Consider the following 16,714-nt stretch of genomic DNA (forward strand, 5'->3'; position numbering starts at 1 on the left):
TATGGGGTATATAAATAGCACTACAAACAAATTATGTACAAAGCAGCATAATCACTTAGGTGTGTAGGGATGTTTCAAAAGAATGTCAGAGATGTTTAAGGAGAAACAGTTACTTCTGATATTGTTGGAATACTGAAGATAGTGATTTGGTATGATACTCGTGAAACAAATACACTATACATCCTATAGACACACACCACCCAGTTTGATAACAGTCTACTATATATCCATCCAGTGGAATGTACTATTTTTCTTCAAGTTCCGAAAGGATGTCGCTAGATGCTATCACTAGACAGATGAGATATAGAAGTCTCAATGCTCAAAACGGAGCGTTATTTAGTGGACGTACGTATCCCATCAACTACGAAAGCGTTAACTGGGACTGCGGCTATATTCTCAGCATGTCTTGAGAATAAGCACTAGGTGTACTTACCAGAAAGATAGTGCTGATGGCGAGGTCGGACGTAGTGCCTGCTTCCACGCAGTCACAGCCAGGTTACTACGCCAGGCGTCGCCGGCCACAATCTCTGACACGGTCAGTGCTTTGGCTGCTAACAGGTGCCCTCGGGTGCAGACCACGTACGGTGCGGCCAACAGGCGCAAGCGTTGTAAGTCGGCCGTACGCTCTCAGGACGTCAGTGTGTCAGCGTACCTATCTCGACAAGTCTGTTTGCCGAACGCTATGCACCAGCAGTACACTCCTGGATCGTTCCATTAACAAACACATAGTTTCAGTTTATTCAATTACTTTTAACAACTGTGGGATCGTATTTATATGAAATGCACACAGTTACTTATATTTCTTTACTCCATTTCGATAAGTTAAATATATATAAAAACAAATCATCTGCCACTGTTACCGGCATTAAAAAATAATTTTACTTTACAGTTTCCAAAACCATAGAGGAGCTGAGCCTTGAATGGAAAACCTTAAATCCAGTAATCATGGGGAAAGGATTACGTATGCCACAGTTCGAGATTGTCAAGATTGCAGCTTCTGATTGTCAGGAATCCTTTCAAATAGGTAAGTCGGGGTAGAACGAAAAATAAGTTACTTTGTACTCTAATATAGCTTAGAACGTTACTTATAGTCCATAACCGACATTAAGATGTCGCTGAAACTTTTCCAACGTTTGGATAATAAAAATGACAACTCCCTTTCGCACTTTTCATTTGCGAACTGATTTACTCTTTCAGAAATCATTCATATTGACACATTCTGTTCATTAAATTATCTCAAGTTTTCTTTCAGTCTTTCATGAGGTAGCCATATAACACACGTAGAGATAATGAATTAGCATTGACTGTAGAAACATCACCATAACCAGTTCACGTTATAAAAGAAACCTCTGCGGGTAATTGCACGTTCACCGAGACAAATATGCAGTGAATTGATAACAGAACAGTAAAGACATATTTTCGACAAATGCTGCCTTGCCCCTTACAACTGTCCCACATGTACCTGTTTATTCACCAGCAAATAATTTTTTTAATATACAGTGATCTCCAGCAATATAAACATGTACATGAATGTATAAACATCTAAGGATGGGCGCAATCCCGAGACCAGTCGCGTGAAAAATAAATAACCTTTGATCGTGACTGGTAGCGGAAATTTTTCTACAACCTATAAAGCAACAATCACGGAGTTCAACAGCATCCACTTTGGATAAAATTCATATCACAGAACAGAAAAAGATAGACTTTGGCTCACGAATCAAACCACACAGGGAGACTACATGTCCATAAATTTCATCGGAATGCACAACGGGTTTAGACTCTGTAAAAAAATGTTTACCTATCATTTCTCTTTATTGACTGAAGACTGGTTTTATGCAGCTCTCGCCTCTAGTATATCCTGTGCAAGCCTCTTCACCTCTGTACAACTCTTGCAACAAACATCCACTTGCTCTTGGTTGCTGTAGACATGTGTTGCCGTCATTCTACAACTACTACCATTCACACTGTTCTCCATAACTAAATTGACTATCCCTTGTTGCCTCAGATGTGTGTTCAGTTAGCCGATTCCTACTTTTTCTCAGGTGGTTTAATATATTTCCTTTCTCCTCAGTGTGACTCAGTACCTCTGCATTAGTTATAAGATCTACCCAACTAATGATCTGCACTCAAGTGCACAATCACCTTTGTAAAACTTACGTTATCTTCCAGAATATGTTGGGTATAGCTCTAGTATCACTTGGTACAAGGCTACCCTCCAGACAAATACTTTCAGAAAGCAGACCTACACTTTTATATTACATGATCAAATATTTACTTCTTCAGAAAAGCCTGCTTTCACTATGTTTTCTATCTCGACTGTTGTTCGTTATTATTCTGCAAGAAGAGAAAGCTCATTTTCTACTTTTAGTACCTAGTTTTCTAATCTTATTCATTCGGCATCGTGTGATATAACTGCAGTTCGGTGCATTGCCCTTCTTTTACTTTTGCTGATGTTCATCTTATACCATCCTTCCAAGAACCTACCTATTTCTACTGATCTTCGAGTCCTTCGCCCACTCTTGCAGAATTACTGTCATCAGAAAACTTTCATTTATATCACTGAACTATAATCTCTTTTCCAAATACGTCTTTGCTTTATTTTACTGCTTCTTCGATTTACATATTGAAAGTTCTTCCATCTTTTCACGTCTTTTTACTCTCATAACTGCATTCTGTTTCCTGTATCAGTTTTATAGAACCTTCCCCTCGATATATTTTATGGATCCTGTCACTGAATTTTATAAAAAAATTTACTTCAGTCGAACCTGATGAAAGCTAACTATAAGTATACTGTTTCTTTTAATTTAGGTTTGGCTTTCTTCAGTGTTTATTCAAAGTGGTTGTGTAACTATTCCTTCCTTTGTGTTCGATTTCTCCAGAACCCAAACTGATCTCCTCCTATCTTCCACTAGTCATTCCACTCCTCCGTATTATCCCAGTGCACTCAAGAAATATAATCATTTGTTTGTAATGTGGCGTTATACTGCAATGCATAAAGTTTGTACTGAAATGCAGCGGTTTGCAACCAGCTTGTTTGATGGCTGCTTCCTTTCATATTTCTTTTTTCTTGACCTTTAGTCCGTATCTTCAAAGGATCGGCTCGGCATATTAATTTATGGATTTGCCAATGTTATGGTAGCGTGTGGCTGCATGATATCCCTGCAACCCCTTTCATCTCCCCTGCTGAATCGTAACAGAAACTCATACATGTAACGAAATAATACGGTTGTGATTTGTAATAGCAAATGTAGATCTCAGGAAACGGATCATAGCGTTAAAAACCAGTGAATAACAGTTAAATGTAAAATAATCCATCAATGAAAAGAATACAGATCTGAACATTTTGCTTCAACCGTGACACGAGAATATTGGCATCCACGCACAAAGAACTAGTTAACATGTACGAACAGACAAATTAAAAGTTAGAACTCATTAAAAATTTCTTACATGAACAGATGTAAGGGTAGTATGTAGCGTGTATTTCACGACAAGGGTCCTTTTTTAAGAATCTCAAAACCAAAACATGATAAATACATCTAGAAAAGCAGTACATAACAAGAAACATAGGTCGCATGTTATATGTAGTGAATATGATATGCTAACAAAGTGACTGTGCACAGGAAACCTAATAACATTTCGTCATATACTGTGTAGGAGCTAGAGTGAACAAAGGTATCACACAGAAGAGGCAAAAAGAATGTACAGTATCAGAAAATTCGTAGGCGCATGAATAAATACGGCAATGCAGTTTAATAAAGCTCTGTCAAAAATACGTAGTAGACCTAGCTATTAGGTAGGTAATTTTAAAAATTTCAGAAGAATACAGGAATATTCTGGTACTTATATAACATGATTCTATTTAGAGAGAAAGATTTATTAAGACAGATACTTGACAATTTTGATCGATTCTACAATCATATGGTATTGTGCCTACATTCTAGCACTGTGTGTGACAAAATTTATACAATGGACAATAAATACTACTAAATTCATAAAAGGTGATTCATGTACCAATATGTATTAACTAATAACTATGAGACTAAAGGAGAGGGGTGGGGGAGGTGCGATAAAATTAAGAAGGAGGACGATGAGGTGAAAAGAAAACTTACAGACAAGAAAATATCTTGCAATGTATAAAACCCTAAATATGAGTGCACAAACAACAGAGGATTTCGGTTCACAACTTAAAACTGTTATATCTGATGGAAGATAGACTGAAAATAAGCCTAAAACTTGCCACGTAAATGGAGGTTATAAAATTCTGGAAAGTATAAATATACAATGAGTAAATTAAATTACATGTAAAAATCTAGTTCACCTATTTACAAAAAGCTTGTAAAGGATGTACATGAGGGAATTACTATACAATAAAATTAATAAAATGTACAAATGTAATGAAACAAGGTACAACAAGAAACGTGTTGTGCTCCTGAAGTGTATAAGCCAAGGGTACTACTACCTTTACATGTTTAGATAAATGGTGCATCACATGAGAACTTAATGATAAATTAATGTAAAGTAGCCACAATAGGTTAGATTACAAGTGGGGATGGGGCGTGACAATTAAGTGAATAAATATAACACATCAAAGAAGTTTTCTAAGCAATTATTTTTCTTCTTCTTCTTCTTCTTCATTGTATTATTATTATTGTTAACAGAAAAGCCGGTGACAGGAAATGAGTTCAAATCGAAACTTGCTTTTGGCCATTTTTTCCTGCAGACAGTCGTCGATGCAGAACGGCAGTACACTCGTATATTTTAACCAGGATCTTGAGTAGTTTCCTCCTTGTAAACAGATATAGTGTTTTATATTTTGATCGATGGAAATCGTAACGGGACTCATCATTTCTGTTGTGCTGTTAGTATCCTATCTATACGATTTCTCTTATTCTCTGTTGATGCATCAGGTGGGCCGAGTGAGCTCCGGGAATTCTAAACTATTTTTAGCTGTCCACTGCTCATGAAACGTTCGACTTCCACTAATCCTTTGTGATGTCCTATCCGTTCTCCGATATACATGAGGTTATAATATTCATTTTACTTACGTTCACAAAACCGCTCTGACATCCGTAATATCTATAATGTGGTAAAGAGCGATAGCATTATTGGGGAGCTCAACCAGGTCGTGAATCTAGCGGACACTGCGAAATATTGGCTGTAGGGATTTAGGGTGACATACTTTGCCGACACAATTCCTGACACCGAAAAATGAGGTGCTTTTAAGTAAATTTTATAGATATTGTTTCAGTTACATTTCGCTACACCTCTTTGTACAACAGGCTGCCTGAAGATAGTGCAGTTCATATTAAAAATTGTTAATTTCGCTAATCTGTTGACACCTCGGTAGGTGTCGGTGGTGCTGAACATCATCGTCTGTAGTAGACAGTTCCCTACAACCTGATGACTGTGCGAACCCTCAAGCACTCTTTGTAAAGTTCTTATTGAAAGTAGACAGAAAGAATTGCGGTTAGTATGGAAGCAATATCTCCTAATCACACAGGGTGCTGAGTAGAGGTAAAAAGCTTGAAGAACACAGTGGACCAAATTGAGCGCTGAAGTTTTATATGCAATAATGACTAAGGTTAGCTATAGGTAGAGAAAGAACACTGTAAATCCGAAATTTTTCATCATGTGCAAATCTATGAACCTCAGCTTTCAGGACATAGCTAAGCAAGTAGTAGGTTGCCATTTGTATACATCCTAAGGTTCTCTTAGAGATTTCTCAGGAGGTAAAAGAATGAAACCATTAATTTCCCCATGGTCAGGAACTATTTTTGAGACAATGACTTAAGCAACACAGCTGCTGCTGTACTTTTGGGCAAATGCGTAATGAGAAAGCCAAATTAGAAAAGGAGTGTCATTTAAGTGACATGTTGGTCGAATGGTTACTAGAAGATATCAGCAGCTGACAGCTTCAGCGCGACTAACACAGAGAGAGAGAGAGAGAGAGAGAGAGGAAGGTAGAGGGAAGATGTGTCTGTAAATGAGGGAGAGTCAAGGAGATGGATGGAATTGAAACGAAGCCCGTTCTCAACCCATCTGTCTATTTGTTACTATTATCCCGTAGACGGGAATACTATTACAACAGATACGACTGAGCCACATGGAACTTCATTTTCTCCCGACGTGTAAAATGGTCAAATAAATTACGGGAATGCAGCCGGATGACGTCCTCGACAACACCGATATTACTACAGGTGCGCACCCCGTCATTTTCAATGTAGGAGCCGGCCGGTGTGGCCGTGCGGTTAAAGGCGCTTCAGTCTGGAACCGCGTGACCGCTACGGTCGCAGGTTCGAATCCTGCCTCGGGCATGGATGTGTGTGATGTCCTTAGGTTAGTTAGGTTTAAGTAGTTCTAAGTTCTAGGGGACTTATGACCACAGATGTTGAGTCCCATAGTGCTCAGAGCCATTTGAACCATTTTTTCAATGTAGGAATGCTACGAGGGAGCGCCGAGCAAAGCTATTTAAAGCATCAGGACGCAGGGGATATGCAGAGAGAGAACATACAAACCGAAACAGCTGGCGCCACCACACAACTAAAGATGACCAACATCAGAAGTTATTTACAGTGAACATTAATTACCAGTGGGTGAGCAAGCAGGGTGAACTCTGTCCTTCTGTTGTTTCACCAGGGAGAAGGCAGGCTTCCAAACGGAATTTTGGCAAAGACCTCCGTCTTTATTGATAAGGTCATTGCTAATTCTATCTCAACTACATATTTAATAACCATATGATAACAGCAGCATTTCGTTTGAATGTCTCATTTTTTTTATCTTTTTCTTCACTCGCGTTACTCTGACTGATTCGTTACATCCACGTGTTGATTTAACGAATCTACAGTGGGTGGACGAATATAGAAAAACACCAAAACGCAACAGCTCACCACGCCTGATACACCAAGAGTTCTGATTATGGGACAGTCGAAAGTGTATACGTCCATTTTGTAAAATGAAGAAACCACCACAGTTGTTTAACATAAAGTCCTTTATTGTGTGCACCACCGGTTTCGGAAGACTTTAAAGCTTCATCATTTGGTGTAAAACATAAAATCACTTAACCATTTGAAATCATCCTCACCCCATGTGACAACTGGCCAAAGATGCTGTCAGTCTATCAGATCCGACGATAAAACGTCGAGTTATGAAAGTTATGAGGCTCGTACATGAACATGTCTGAAGATGGCAATCTAGCCGAAATGTATCGTTCACAAAAAATTCTAAACTCTTATAGCAGCAATCTGTACTTTATTACATAATGTTTCTAAGAGTATCTTCAACGCTGTGGATTTATTGGATAGTAAACGTTCTTGACTAAAATTCTAACCTATTTACTGCACTTTCTTTGGTGAATTAATTTCGGTTGTCAAAGTTCTTCGTACCAATTAGACGCTATAGTCAACAACTAAGTAGCTGTCTTTACCCTTTTAGTCCATGTTTTATATTGTGAGCGTCGCTTATATACAGCGTACAAGGAGTCAGCCAGTACATAACTGAGTTCTTCGGCACGGGATGATACTGAAATTCCGCTTCACCAATACCTGTCTTTGTGCGTTTGCTTTCGGTACACTTTGCGTTCTAGTGCTTCAGTCGATGTCCCGTATGATGCGGCGTCTATGAATAGAATTCTTCTGCACTTTGATCCTGAAGTGAATCCTCTTGCGCAGATTGTTCAAGCTTTAGATAAACATGTGTAGCTGTGGCACTTTGTGGGACCTGTAATCCACGTGTCATCCACTATCTGAACCGGCAGCACGGCCGTCACACTGTCGACTGGTGCCTCAAAAACAAGGCTTCCACTTGCCTTTAGTTAAGGTAATCCCATTTGTTATTTGCCTTAAGAGATGATTTTCGTTGTATATTTTCGGTACTCCACAAATTGTGTGTGAAACTGGCGTTCTGCGCATGAGTCACGTGGCAGTGTACCTGCGTTTTTTAAACTATCTCGGCTTTACGTTCGTCCTTATGTCTTCGTACTTGAGTTCAGTTAATGTTTTTCATTTTGTGCCCTTGTTGTAGGGTGAGCGGGATAGATGTAGCATTCTACATCTACATCTACATCTATACTCCGCAAGCCACCCAAAGGTGTGTCCTTTTACATTATCATAATTCCTTTCCTCTTCTATAATAGCTGCAATTACTAATTCTATGGTTTTAGTTCGGTGGAGTAGAAAGTAGTAAAATTTGAACTGTATCCCAACTAATCGTCTCACGTCATGCGTTCTGATACAGCGAAAAACAGACGTCGCATAACGTCGCTGGGACCGGCTAGTCACCTATATGATTTTCGAGATGCATATCCTTATTACTGATTTCCGGACATGCGCACTTTATTAACTGAATGTATATCATATAATTACATCTCAAATTTCGATTCGGGTTTATAAGTTATCGACTTGTGCACCAGTCCATTGTCAACGTCCCAGAACTGCAAGGAACGACGAAGTCCATCGACCATCTCGGTGTGTGACGGTGAAGTTGAGAGTTGAGTTATCGTGGCAGACTCGTTTGTAGGCGTAATCATAGTGAGCAACCGGAGAGACAGCAGTCCACGGACTAGTTACAGGGCAGTGCTCAGCTTTGTTTACTTCGTGCTCGCAGACAGCGTGGCGACTGACGTGCGGCAGAGCCACCCAGTTGCTGCCCACTGCAAAACGAAAGCGCACTGCTATTGTAGCTGCGGCCGACAGGAGTGTCGTGCGATATATCAGTCAATGGTCGTCTCTATGCTCTAAATAAGATGCTATGTCCGAACATTTTAAATCGACAGATACAACTTATTTCCCTTTGGTATACGAAAGTTTGTGATACATTTTCTATCTCTCAGTAAAGAAACATACCTGAAGCTTGGACAGCGCATGTACAATGTTTCTGTGTGGAAGGCTCAACCAACGCCTTCAGAAATGTTTTGAGTGTGTGATGGAGGGAGCTATTCAGATCCACTCAGTGACGGAATTCAATAATCCAATAACCCAGCAGATGTAACTTTTTCGGAGGTAATTTGTCGTGTTTATATTGAATTCTAAGTAGCCAGATGCTCACATTTATATTAAACTGCACAGTCTCTTGTCCTCTACTCTGTAACTAAGAACGATGATTTCGTCTCAAGTATGGTAGGGTATGGCACCATTTCTGTATTGGTTGGCACTGTTGTATCAAAGCTAGTCTACACGTCAGTGACAGATTCGTTTCGGGAGTACAAAATTGAGCGACTATCGTCTTGTAGCAGGTTCTTCTGAGTTTTATAAAACGAAAGTGTATAATTCGTGTAGAATTTGTTTATGAGTTGGCGGTTCTCTCGTCGTGTACGCTTGATTTTTTTATGTAACAGGAAACTGGTAAGGGTATTTGTATCCAGTAACAGGTTTCGAGCCTATGTTATGAGTAAGAGCATTAAAATAAATGTGAAGATGTTGAAAATACATACATTACCAAAAATATCCTGAAAAGAAAAACTTACTTATAGGTAACGTTGGTGTTTACAAAATTAGTATGACTCATCATCCTATGAGGGATAAAGAAACCCCTTTTAATATCCAAAGTAGAATTACTAGTTTATTTTATCAACAAGTCACAACAAGTAATCATTATGCTATACTTCAGATTTAGTAATGTCCATTATCGCTCATCGTATTGAAAAATACGGAAACGCTTCACTCTTTTCGAACTGTTCCATTGGAGCAGTACTGTGATTGGCAAAAAGACGTGTTGCTGTTTTATGAACTTCTTCTTCTAGATTTTCGCATACATAGCGCCTGCTGTAAACGAATAACGTAATGATGTTTATAAGGAAAGCAACTACTCGTAGACTGAAGAAAAATGTTGAAAGAAATAAAACAATAATTGTTATCACACTGTTTCAACTCCGACCCATCTGAGGAAAATGGTGTTACTATTTCTGGAATAATTAGGAAGTGGACACCAATTAGCTTTTGGGGTAGCTTCCTATGTGTAAAGCTTCTGAGTATTGTTGTTCTCATACCGATATAGAGTGTGTGTGTGCCTGTGTGTGTGTTTGTGTGTGTGTATGTGTGTGTGTGTGAGAGAGAGAGAGAGAGAGAGAGAGAGAGAGAGAGAGGGAGACTATTTTATTTGGGAACCCACGGATTCGGTTGTGACTTTATAATTTTCTGTAATACCTGCAGACTGGAGAAACACAGAAACACTTGTGGCTGTAATGTTGTTACGTTGTGAGTTGGGTGTCCGCTCTGCGCAGGCAACTACAGCTGCCTGGTGGCGGAGTTCCACCTGTCGCGGTCGGTGGGCTACCACCTGGTGCAGAGCTACCTGCCCACCATGCTCATCGTCGTCATCTCGTGGGTCTCCTTCTGGATGGACGTGGACTCTGTGCCGGGCCGCACCACGCTTGGCGTCACGACGCTGCTCGCCGTCTCCTCGCAGTCCTCGGGTAACTACACGGGGCTCACTTTCTCCTCACATGGTGCTAACTCTACTGTGCATTTTAATAGAGCGCTTGCAGTATCTTGCACCTCACTAATTTAATTAAGTTTCGACTCCTTAAGCATTTTTTACCGATCGCTAAGCGTTTTCAGTCGCAACGCGGAATCTCTTAAGTTAATAATTTTAGTCTCTTTTTATCTTTATATGATTATGCATTCTATATCAAGTTGTTATACCCATATACATGTGATAATATATTAATTCAGAACTCATGTACCAATATCCAAGGGGAGTACGGAACATGTACGTAAACCCATAGCAAAACACTCTTTTAACAACGATTGAGAAGTCTTCAGAGAGAAAGCACGCTACTGCCTTCCGTGTCTGCCTGCAGAGAGACTGTTCTGAATTACGCTCTCTGGTACTTAAGATCTTCTCCAGGTAGACGTCGTCGTCTAGGCCTGTCTCTCTAGTTCGTTAGTTCATGCTCCTAAGCAGACATTCTTTCGCTGTCTGCTGCAGGCTGTCTTGTAACTAGCGTCTTACCTCTGCTTCTCTCTATTCTTGTTCGTTCGTCCTGAAATATCGTTGTTCCTTTCGAAAATCTTTTAATATTTGCCACTCACCCTGTTGTCGCCTATCATATGGTATAAGTACATCCATCTGCAAGGGTCCTATTGTAAACTCTAATCTGAAGTAATAACAAACATAATTTCCGTTTCTTTATGGCTTTCAGTAGCCCCTGTCAGCAGTCTTTTGTATCCGCACACTGCATCATATGTCCTTCGACGTAAATATTCTTACGTTTTTCCATCCCCAAAATTCTTCTCAATTTTACTTCCATTTCTTATGCAGATATTCCTGGACGTCTTATTACATGTATTAGTATCCATTCCCTTCTTCGGTATACGGTGAATTTTTCCATAGAAATGAATTACGGCACATGTACGAACACAAGTTATAAATTTTTGTGTCGGACTGCAGTACTGTGAATATCATAGTTATCGCAGTTACAAACATCAACGAGACGTTTAGAATTATTTCGTTTCCTAAGAAAACGTAGGAGATGAGGTGGGTAGATGACCATATTAAATTACATCGTGATAAGATGCCAGCAAACACCCTGAGGCAGACATTTCTACCAATACTGAAGATGGAATAGCAGAATTACAAAAATATTCAGTTACCTATATTTTCAGAGTTGGGAGCTATAGTAACAAAACAGAAGAATACTAAATCAGCAAGGCCAGAGTTCATAAATAGAGAACTCTTGACAAACTGGGGACGTTCCCACAAATTACATTTTCTTCACTTATAAAACACCTGCTGCCTTACAATTAGGATACGCGACTACATGATTAACGGCAGCTGTTTCTTCTATACTAAAGAAAGACGAAAGAAGTAAAACTATATATAACAGAGTTGTTAGCATTCAACGTACAAACTGTACCCCGGTGTATTAAACACCCGGTTAAAGTCAACACCAGAGCCACTCTTGCAGGAAGAAGAGAATGATTTTCGAAACGGGAGAGTTTCCATTGACAATGTTTTTACCATCAAACAGTTAATACAGAAAACAAATCAAAATGTGGACGTAGAGAAGGCTTCCTATGAGGTAGACAGGCATGAACTTAGGAATACAGTGGCTAAGCAGTGCTTCCCTCAACACATAATAGCGTGTACTAAAAGCTTATACAAGGACACCTACTTAGTCTCGTTTATCTGATTACAGTGGCACTAATATAGTTATTAATGAGAAAGTAAGACAAGGGTGTGTATAATTACCCAAGCTTTTTAACATTTTTTGGACGATGTCTTACAGAGAGGGAAAGAGTAGGTACCACCTGGTATTATGTTACAAAGGACCACTCCAAATATGCTAGCACACGCTGAAGACGTAGCCGTTATGCGAAACACAGAACGAAATTATCAAAGAGCTATTTATTTAATACTTAAGGTTAGTGAAGGATTTACCTTCAAAACATCTGCCTCAAAATCAGTAACCATTTCATCCCAGGGCAAATAACGAATGGCTTGGATGACAGAATCTTAAAAGATGCTGAACTTTTTAGTTGCCGGCCGGAGTGGTCGTGCGGTTCTGGGCGCTACAGTCTGGAGCCGAGCGACCGCTGCGGTCACAGGTTCGAATCCTGCCTCGGGCTTGGATGTGTTTCATGTCCTTAGGTTAGTTAGGTTTAATTAGTTCTAAGTTCTAGGCGACTGATGACCTCAGCAGTTGAGTCGCATAGTGCTCAGAGCCATTTTTTTTTAACTTTTTAGTTACTTAGTCTGTAATACCTCGTACGCTTACGATGGAGATATAAAGAATGTCGAAGATGCCAACAATGTGCGGAACTATTAGAACAACACTGAAAACATCGCCGATGGAAACACGACAGAAGCTGTGGAAGATGATAGCAGTGCCGGCTATTTTATATGGCAATGAAACGTGGATATTAAGACAGAAAGACGGTAACCATAAACAAGCCATAAAAATGAAATGCCTTAGAACACAATTGAAGCACACACGCCTAGATAAATTGAGACAGCAGAATATAAAATCGGTTACAAATATGTTCAATACGGGGAAAGGTACAGGTTTATAGCAGGAAATGAGAAGAGCATTTAGAACAATGGACAATGTAGGGATTCAGAAGGAATCGCTGAAACGATGACGATGATTATCATGGTAATGTTTATTGATGATGGATTATGTTTCAAATGGCTCTGATCACTATGGGACTTAACATCTGAGGTCATCAGGCCCCTAGACTTAGAACTACTTAAACCTAACTAACCTCAGGACATCACACACATCCATGCCCGAGGAAGGATTCTTACCTGCTACCGCAGCAGCAGCGCGGCTCCGGACTGAAGCGCCTAGAACCGCTCGGCCACAAGGCCGTCATAATCGATTATGATGACCTTGTCGGGCTGCTAGCACTATATGTGGGTGCATGAGAAAATACACCGGTCAGGAATATGTGTGTTATAGAGAATTAATAGATAACTCTCTTCGTGCAGTTTTATCACTGCTTGCTCCGTGTTGGATTACGTCACAGCCCTGAAGGTTTAGTGAAACCCACAACACTGAGAGTGGAGTGTGTTTCTACCTATTTACCCTGAGGGCCCAAAGAAACTGCTATAGGCATGTGTATCCAAATACAGAGATATGTAAACAGGCAGCATACGACGCTGCGGTCGGCAACGCCTATATAACACAGCAAGTGTCTGACGCAGTTGTCAGATCGGGTACTGCTGTTACACTGGCAGGTTATCAAGATGGTGTTATAGTCGGCGCATGAGGGACGGAACACAGCATCTCCGAGGTAGTGATAAAGCGGGGAATTTCCCATACGATCATTTCACGAGTGTCCGGTGAAAATCAGGAATCCGGTAGAACATCAAATCTCCAACATCGCTGTGGCCGGAAAAGGATCCTACAAGAACGGGACCAACGACGACTGAAGGGAATCGTCCAACGTGACACAAGTGCAACCCTTCCCGCTAATTACTGCAGATTTAAATGCTGGGCAATCAAATAGTGTCAGCGTGCGAACCATTCAGCGAACCATCATCCATATGGAATTTCGGAGACGAAGGCGCACTCTTATACCCGTGGTGACTGCACAACGCAAAGCTTTACGCCTCGCCTCGGCCCGTCAACATTGGACTGTTGATGACTGGTAACATGTTGCCTGATCGGACGAGTCTCGTTTCAAATTGTATCGAGCGGATGTACGTGTACGGGCACGGAGAAAACCTCATCAACCCATGGACCCTGCATGTCAATATGGGACGGTTAAAGCTGGTGTAGGCTCTGTAATGGTGTGGGGCGTGGGCAGCTAGAGTGATACGGGACCTTCGATACGTATAGAAACGCCTCTGACAGCTGAAACGTATGTAAGCATCCTGTACGATCAACTTCATCCATTCATGTCCATTGTGCATTCCGACAGTGTTGGGCAATTCCAGCAGGACCATGCGACACCCCATACATCCAGAATTGCTACAGAGCTACTTCCGGAACACTCTTCTTAGTTTAAACGCTTCTGCTGGCCACTAGACTACCCAGACATTATTGAGCATATCTGGGATACCTTGCAGCGTGCTTTTCAGAAGAGATATCCACTCCTCCCCCCCCCCCCCCCCATCCCCCCGACTCTTACGGATATATGGACAGCCTTGCTGGATTCATGGAGTCAGTTCCCTCCAGCAATTCTTCAGACATTAGTCGAGTCCATGCTACGTAGTGTTTCGCCAGTTCTGCATGCTCGCGCGGGCCCTATACGATATTAGGCAGGTGTTTCAGTTTCTTTGGCTCTTCAGTATATCTTCAGTAGCAAATGATGGCATGATTCTGATTAAATACTGATATCTTGCTCCTCAGATTCATAGTTATTTAAAAATCAATGCTACCACACGGGAAATTAATTTTCCCGATCTTCTAGCCCAGTCAAGACGTTAAATATTTACGAGTTTTCAGAAGAGCGCTCTTTAGTCATTATCAAACGATGACTCCCATTTGCTTGCTGCTTCTGTCTTTATATAGCGGTGTTAACATGCAGAAGCATTGAAAATATTACCATATTTGGCAATGGACAAGGCTCCTGTGACATCACAGCCCTGCGATCACATGTGACAATAGCACTGCGTTATAAGAGAAGAATCTGCAAGCTTAAGGCAGTCATCTCTTACCAATGTCACAGAACAACGCTTCAAAATGTGAATATCTGATCACTCGACGCAGCTGGAAGTTCGAGAATATGTTAGTGATTTATATCGCCAGTATACCATGTATTCGTACACAAGTCGATAAAGTCTACATTTTTTGAGGGGGACACTCCTGCTGTTTGCTGATATGATCCATTGTGACGGAGAATGTACCATTCTTTCTATTCGATCCTGTGATTACAGAAATTTGACCCTCTGCATATTTGTTGAGAGGCTTTAAGTGTGGTTCAGTCTCCTGTTGAGTAGTGCTTGGGTACACTGATGTTTTGCAGCCGGCGGTCGGGTGTGTGGTCCAGCTCCGCTAGAGCAGTGCTCTCGGCATGTTGTAGGCATCCAGAGCGGGCTGCCGCAGGTCAGCTACGTGAAGGCCATCGACGTCTGGATGGGCACCTGCACCGGTGAGTGGCCGAGGCAGCGCTGCCGCGCCCCCGTGGCGCTCTTCTGCACGCCTCCTCATGCTTGCACGAGCCAACACCAGTACCACTACGGGACGCCAGAGTCAAGGTCGTAGTTGCACATGCCATGCACTGCACAGCTCAGCCTCGCGTCGGGCAGGCTGATGAGATATAGCGGTATTTCTCCTACATTCTGGTCAATGATGTTACTGTGTAGAGGTAAAAGGTATTGGCTGCCTTGGGTAACTTGTACGTTTATTTTTATAAATTTAAAGTTTTCGACAAACAAGTAAAAGCAATTCCTTAAGGAAAACATGCCTCTGAAAAAATCTTGCGGTATTTGTAACACTGTCTTATTAAAACAAAGTTTCCACGGATTTTCAACACATTTCACATTTCAACACGTTTCACACAGATCCTACTGGAAAATATCTTATGCACTCGGGGGATTATCTGAAATGGAAGGTGAAATGCAACGTGTGCAATTGTCTCAGCTTAATATGACGCCACAGATAAGAAAGCGCTGTGTCAGTACATTCACCACCCGTTCCCCCCTTCCACACTGCTGGTGGTACTACAGTGCTATAGCTGTTACAATTAGCATGATGACTACGGTCGCAGGTTCGAATCCTGCCTCGGGCATGGATGTGTGTGATGTCGTTAGGTTAGTTAGGTTTAAGTAGTTCTAAGTTCTAGGGGACTGATGACCACAGATGTTAAGTCCCATAGTGCTCAGAGTCATTTGATTTAGCATGATGGTGTGACGATTATGCGCTGTACCTCTAATCAGAAAGAGCGATGTTAATATTCCTAACCGATGTAACTCATTTTAAAATAATTCTCATTTATTGTTCCATCTCATTTGTACGTTTGTAATTAGATTACATCCTTCGATCACTCAGGATCATCTTGAGTTCCAAAATAAAGTAAATGTGAATATTTACAAACGAATATTTTTTAGAATAAGTAGAAAAGAAAAAAATTGTAAATATATGTAGAATTTACCTAAGAAGTGGCACCCGAACCCGTTTTATTTACTCAATACCACATATCAGATACTGTGTTTCACAGTTGCTCAAATGGCTCTAAGCTCTATGGAACTTAACATCTGAGGTCATCAGTCCCCTAGACTTAGAACTACTTAAACCTAACTAACCTAAGGATATCACACACATCCATGCGCG

At 40.8% G+C, this 16,714-nt stretch overlaps 1 protein-coding gene across 1 annotated transcript in view; it reads left to right on the forward strand.

Annotated features, from left to right (window-relative positions):
* LOC124606310 (glycine receptor subunit alpha-2-like) overlaps nt 1–16,714 on the forward strand; it is a 629,777-nt gene that overhangs the window by 525,249 nt on the left and 87,814 nt on the right. The window contains exons 7-9 of the mRNA XM_047138291.1: nt 890–1,024; nt 10,217–10,408; nt 15,465–15,533. Of these exons, the coding sequence (XP_046994247.1) occupies nt 890–1,024; nt 10,217–10,408; nt 15,465–15,533 (396 nt within the window). The remainder of the gene's footprint in view (nt 1–889; nt 1,025–10,216; nt 10,409–15,464; nt 15,534–16,714) is intronic.

Source organism: Schistocerca americana, chromosome 3 (assembly GCF_021461395.2).
Source record: "Schistocerca americana isolate TAMUIC-IGC-003095 chromosome 3, iqSchAmer2.1, whole genome shotgun sequence".
NCBI classification, from domain to species: domain Eukaryota; kingdom Metazoa; phylum Arthropoda; class Insecta; order Orthoptera; family Acrididae; genus Schistocerca; species Schistocerca americana.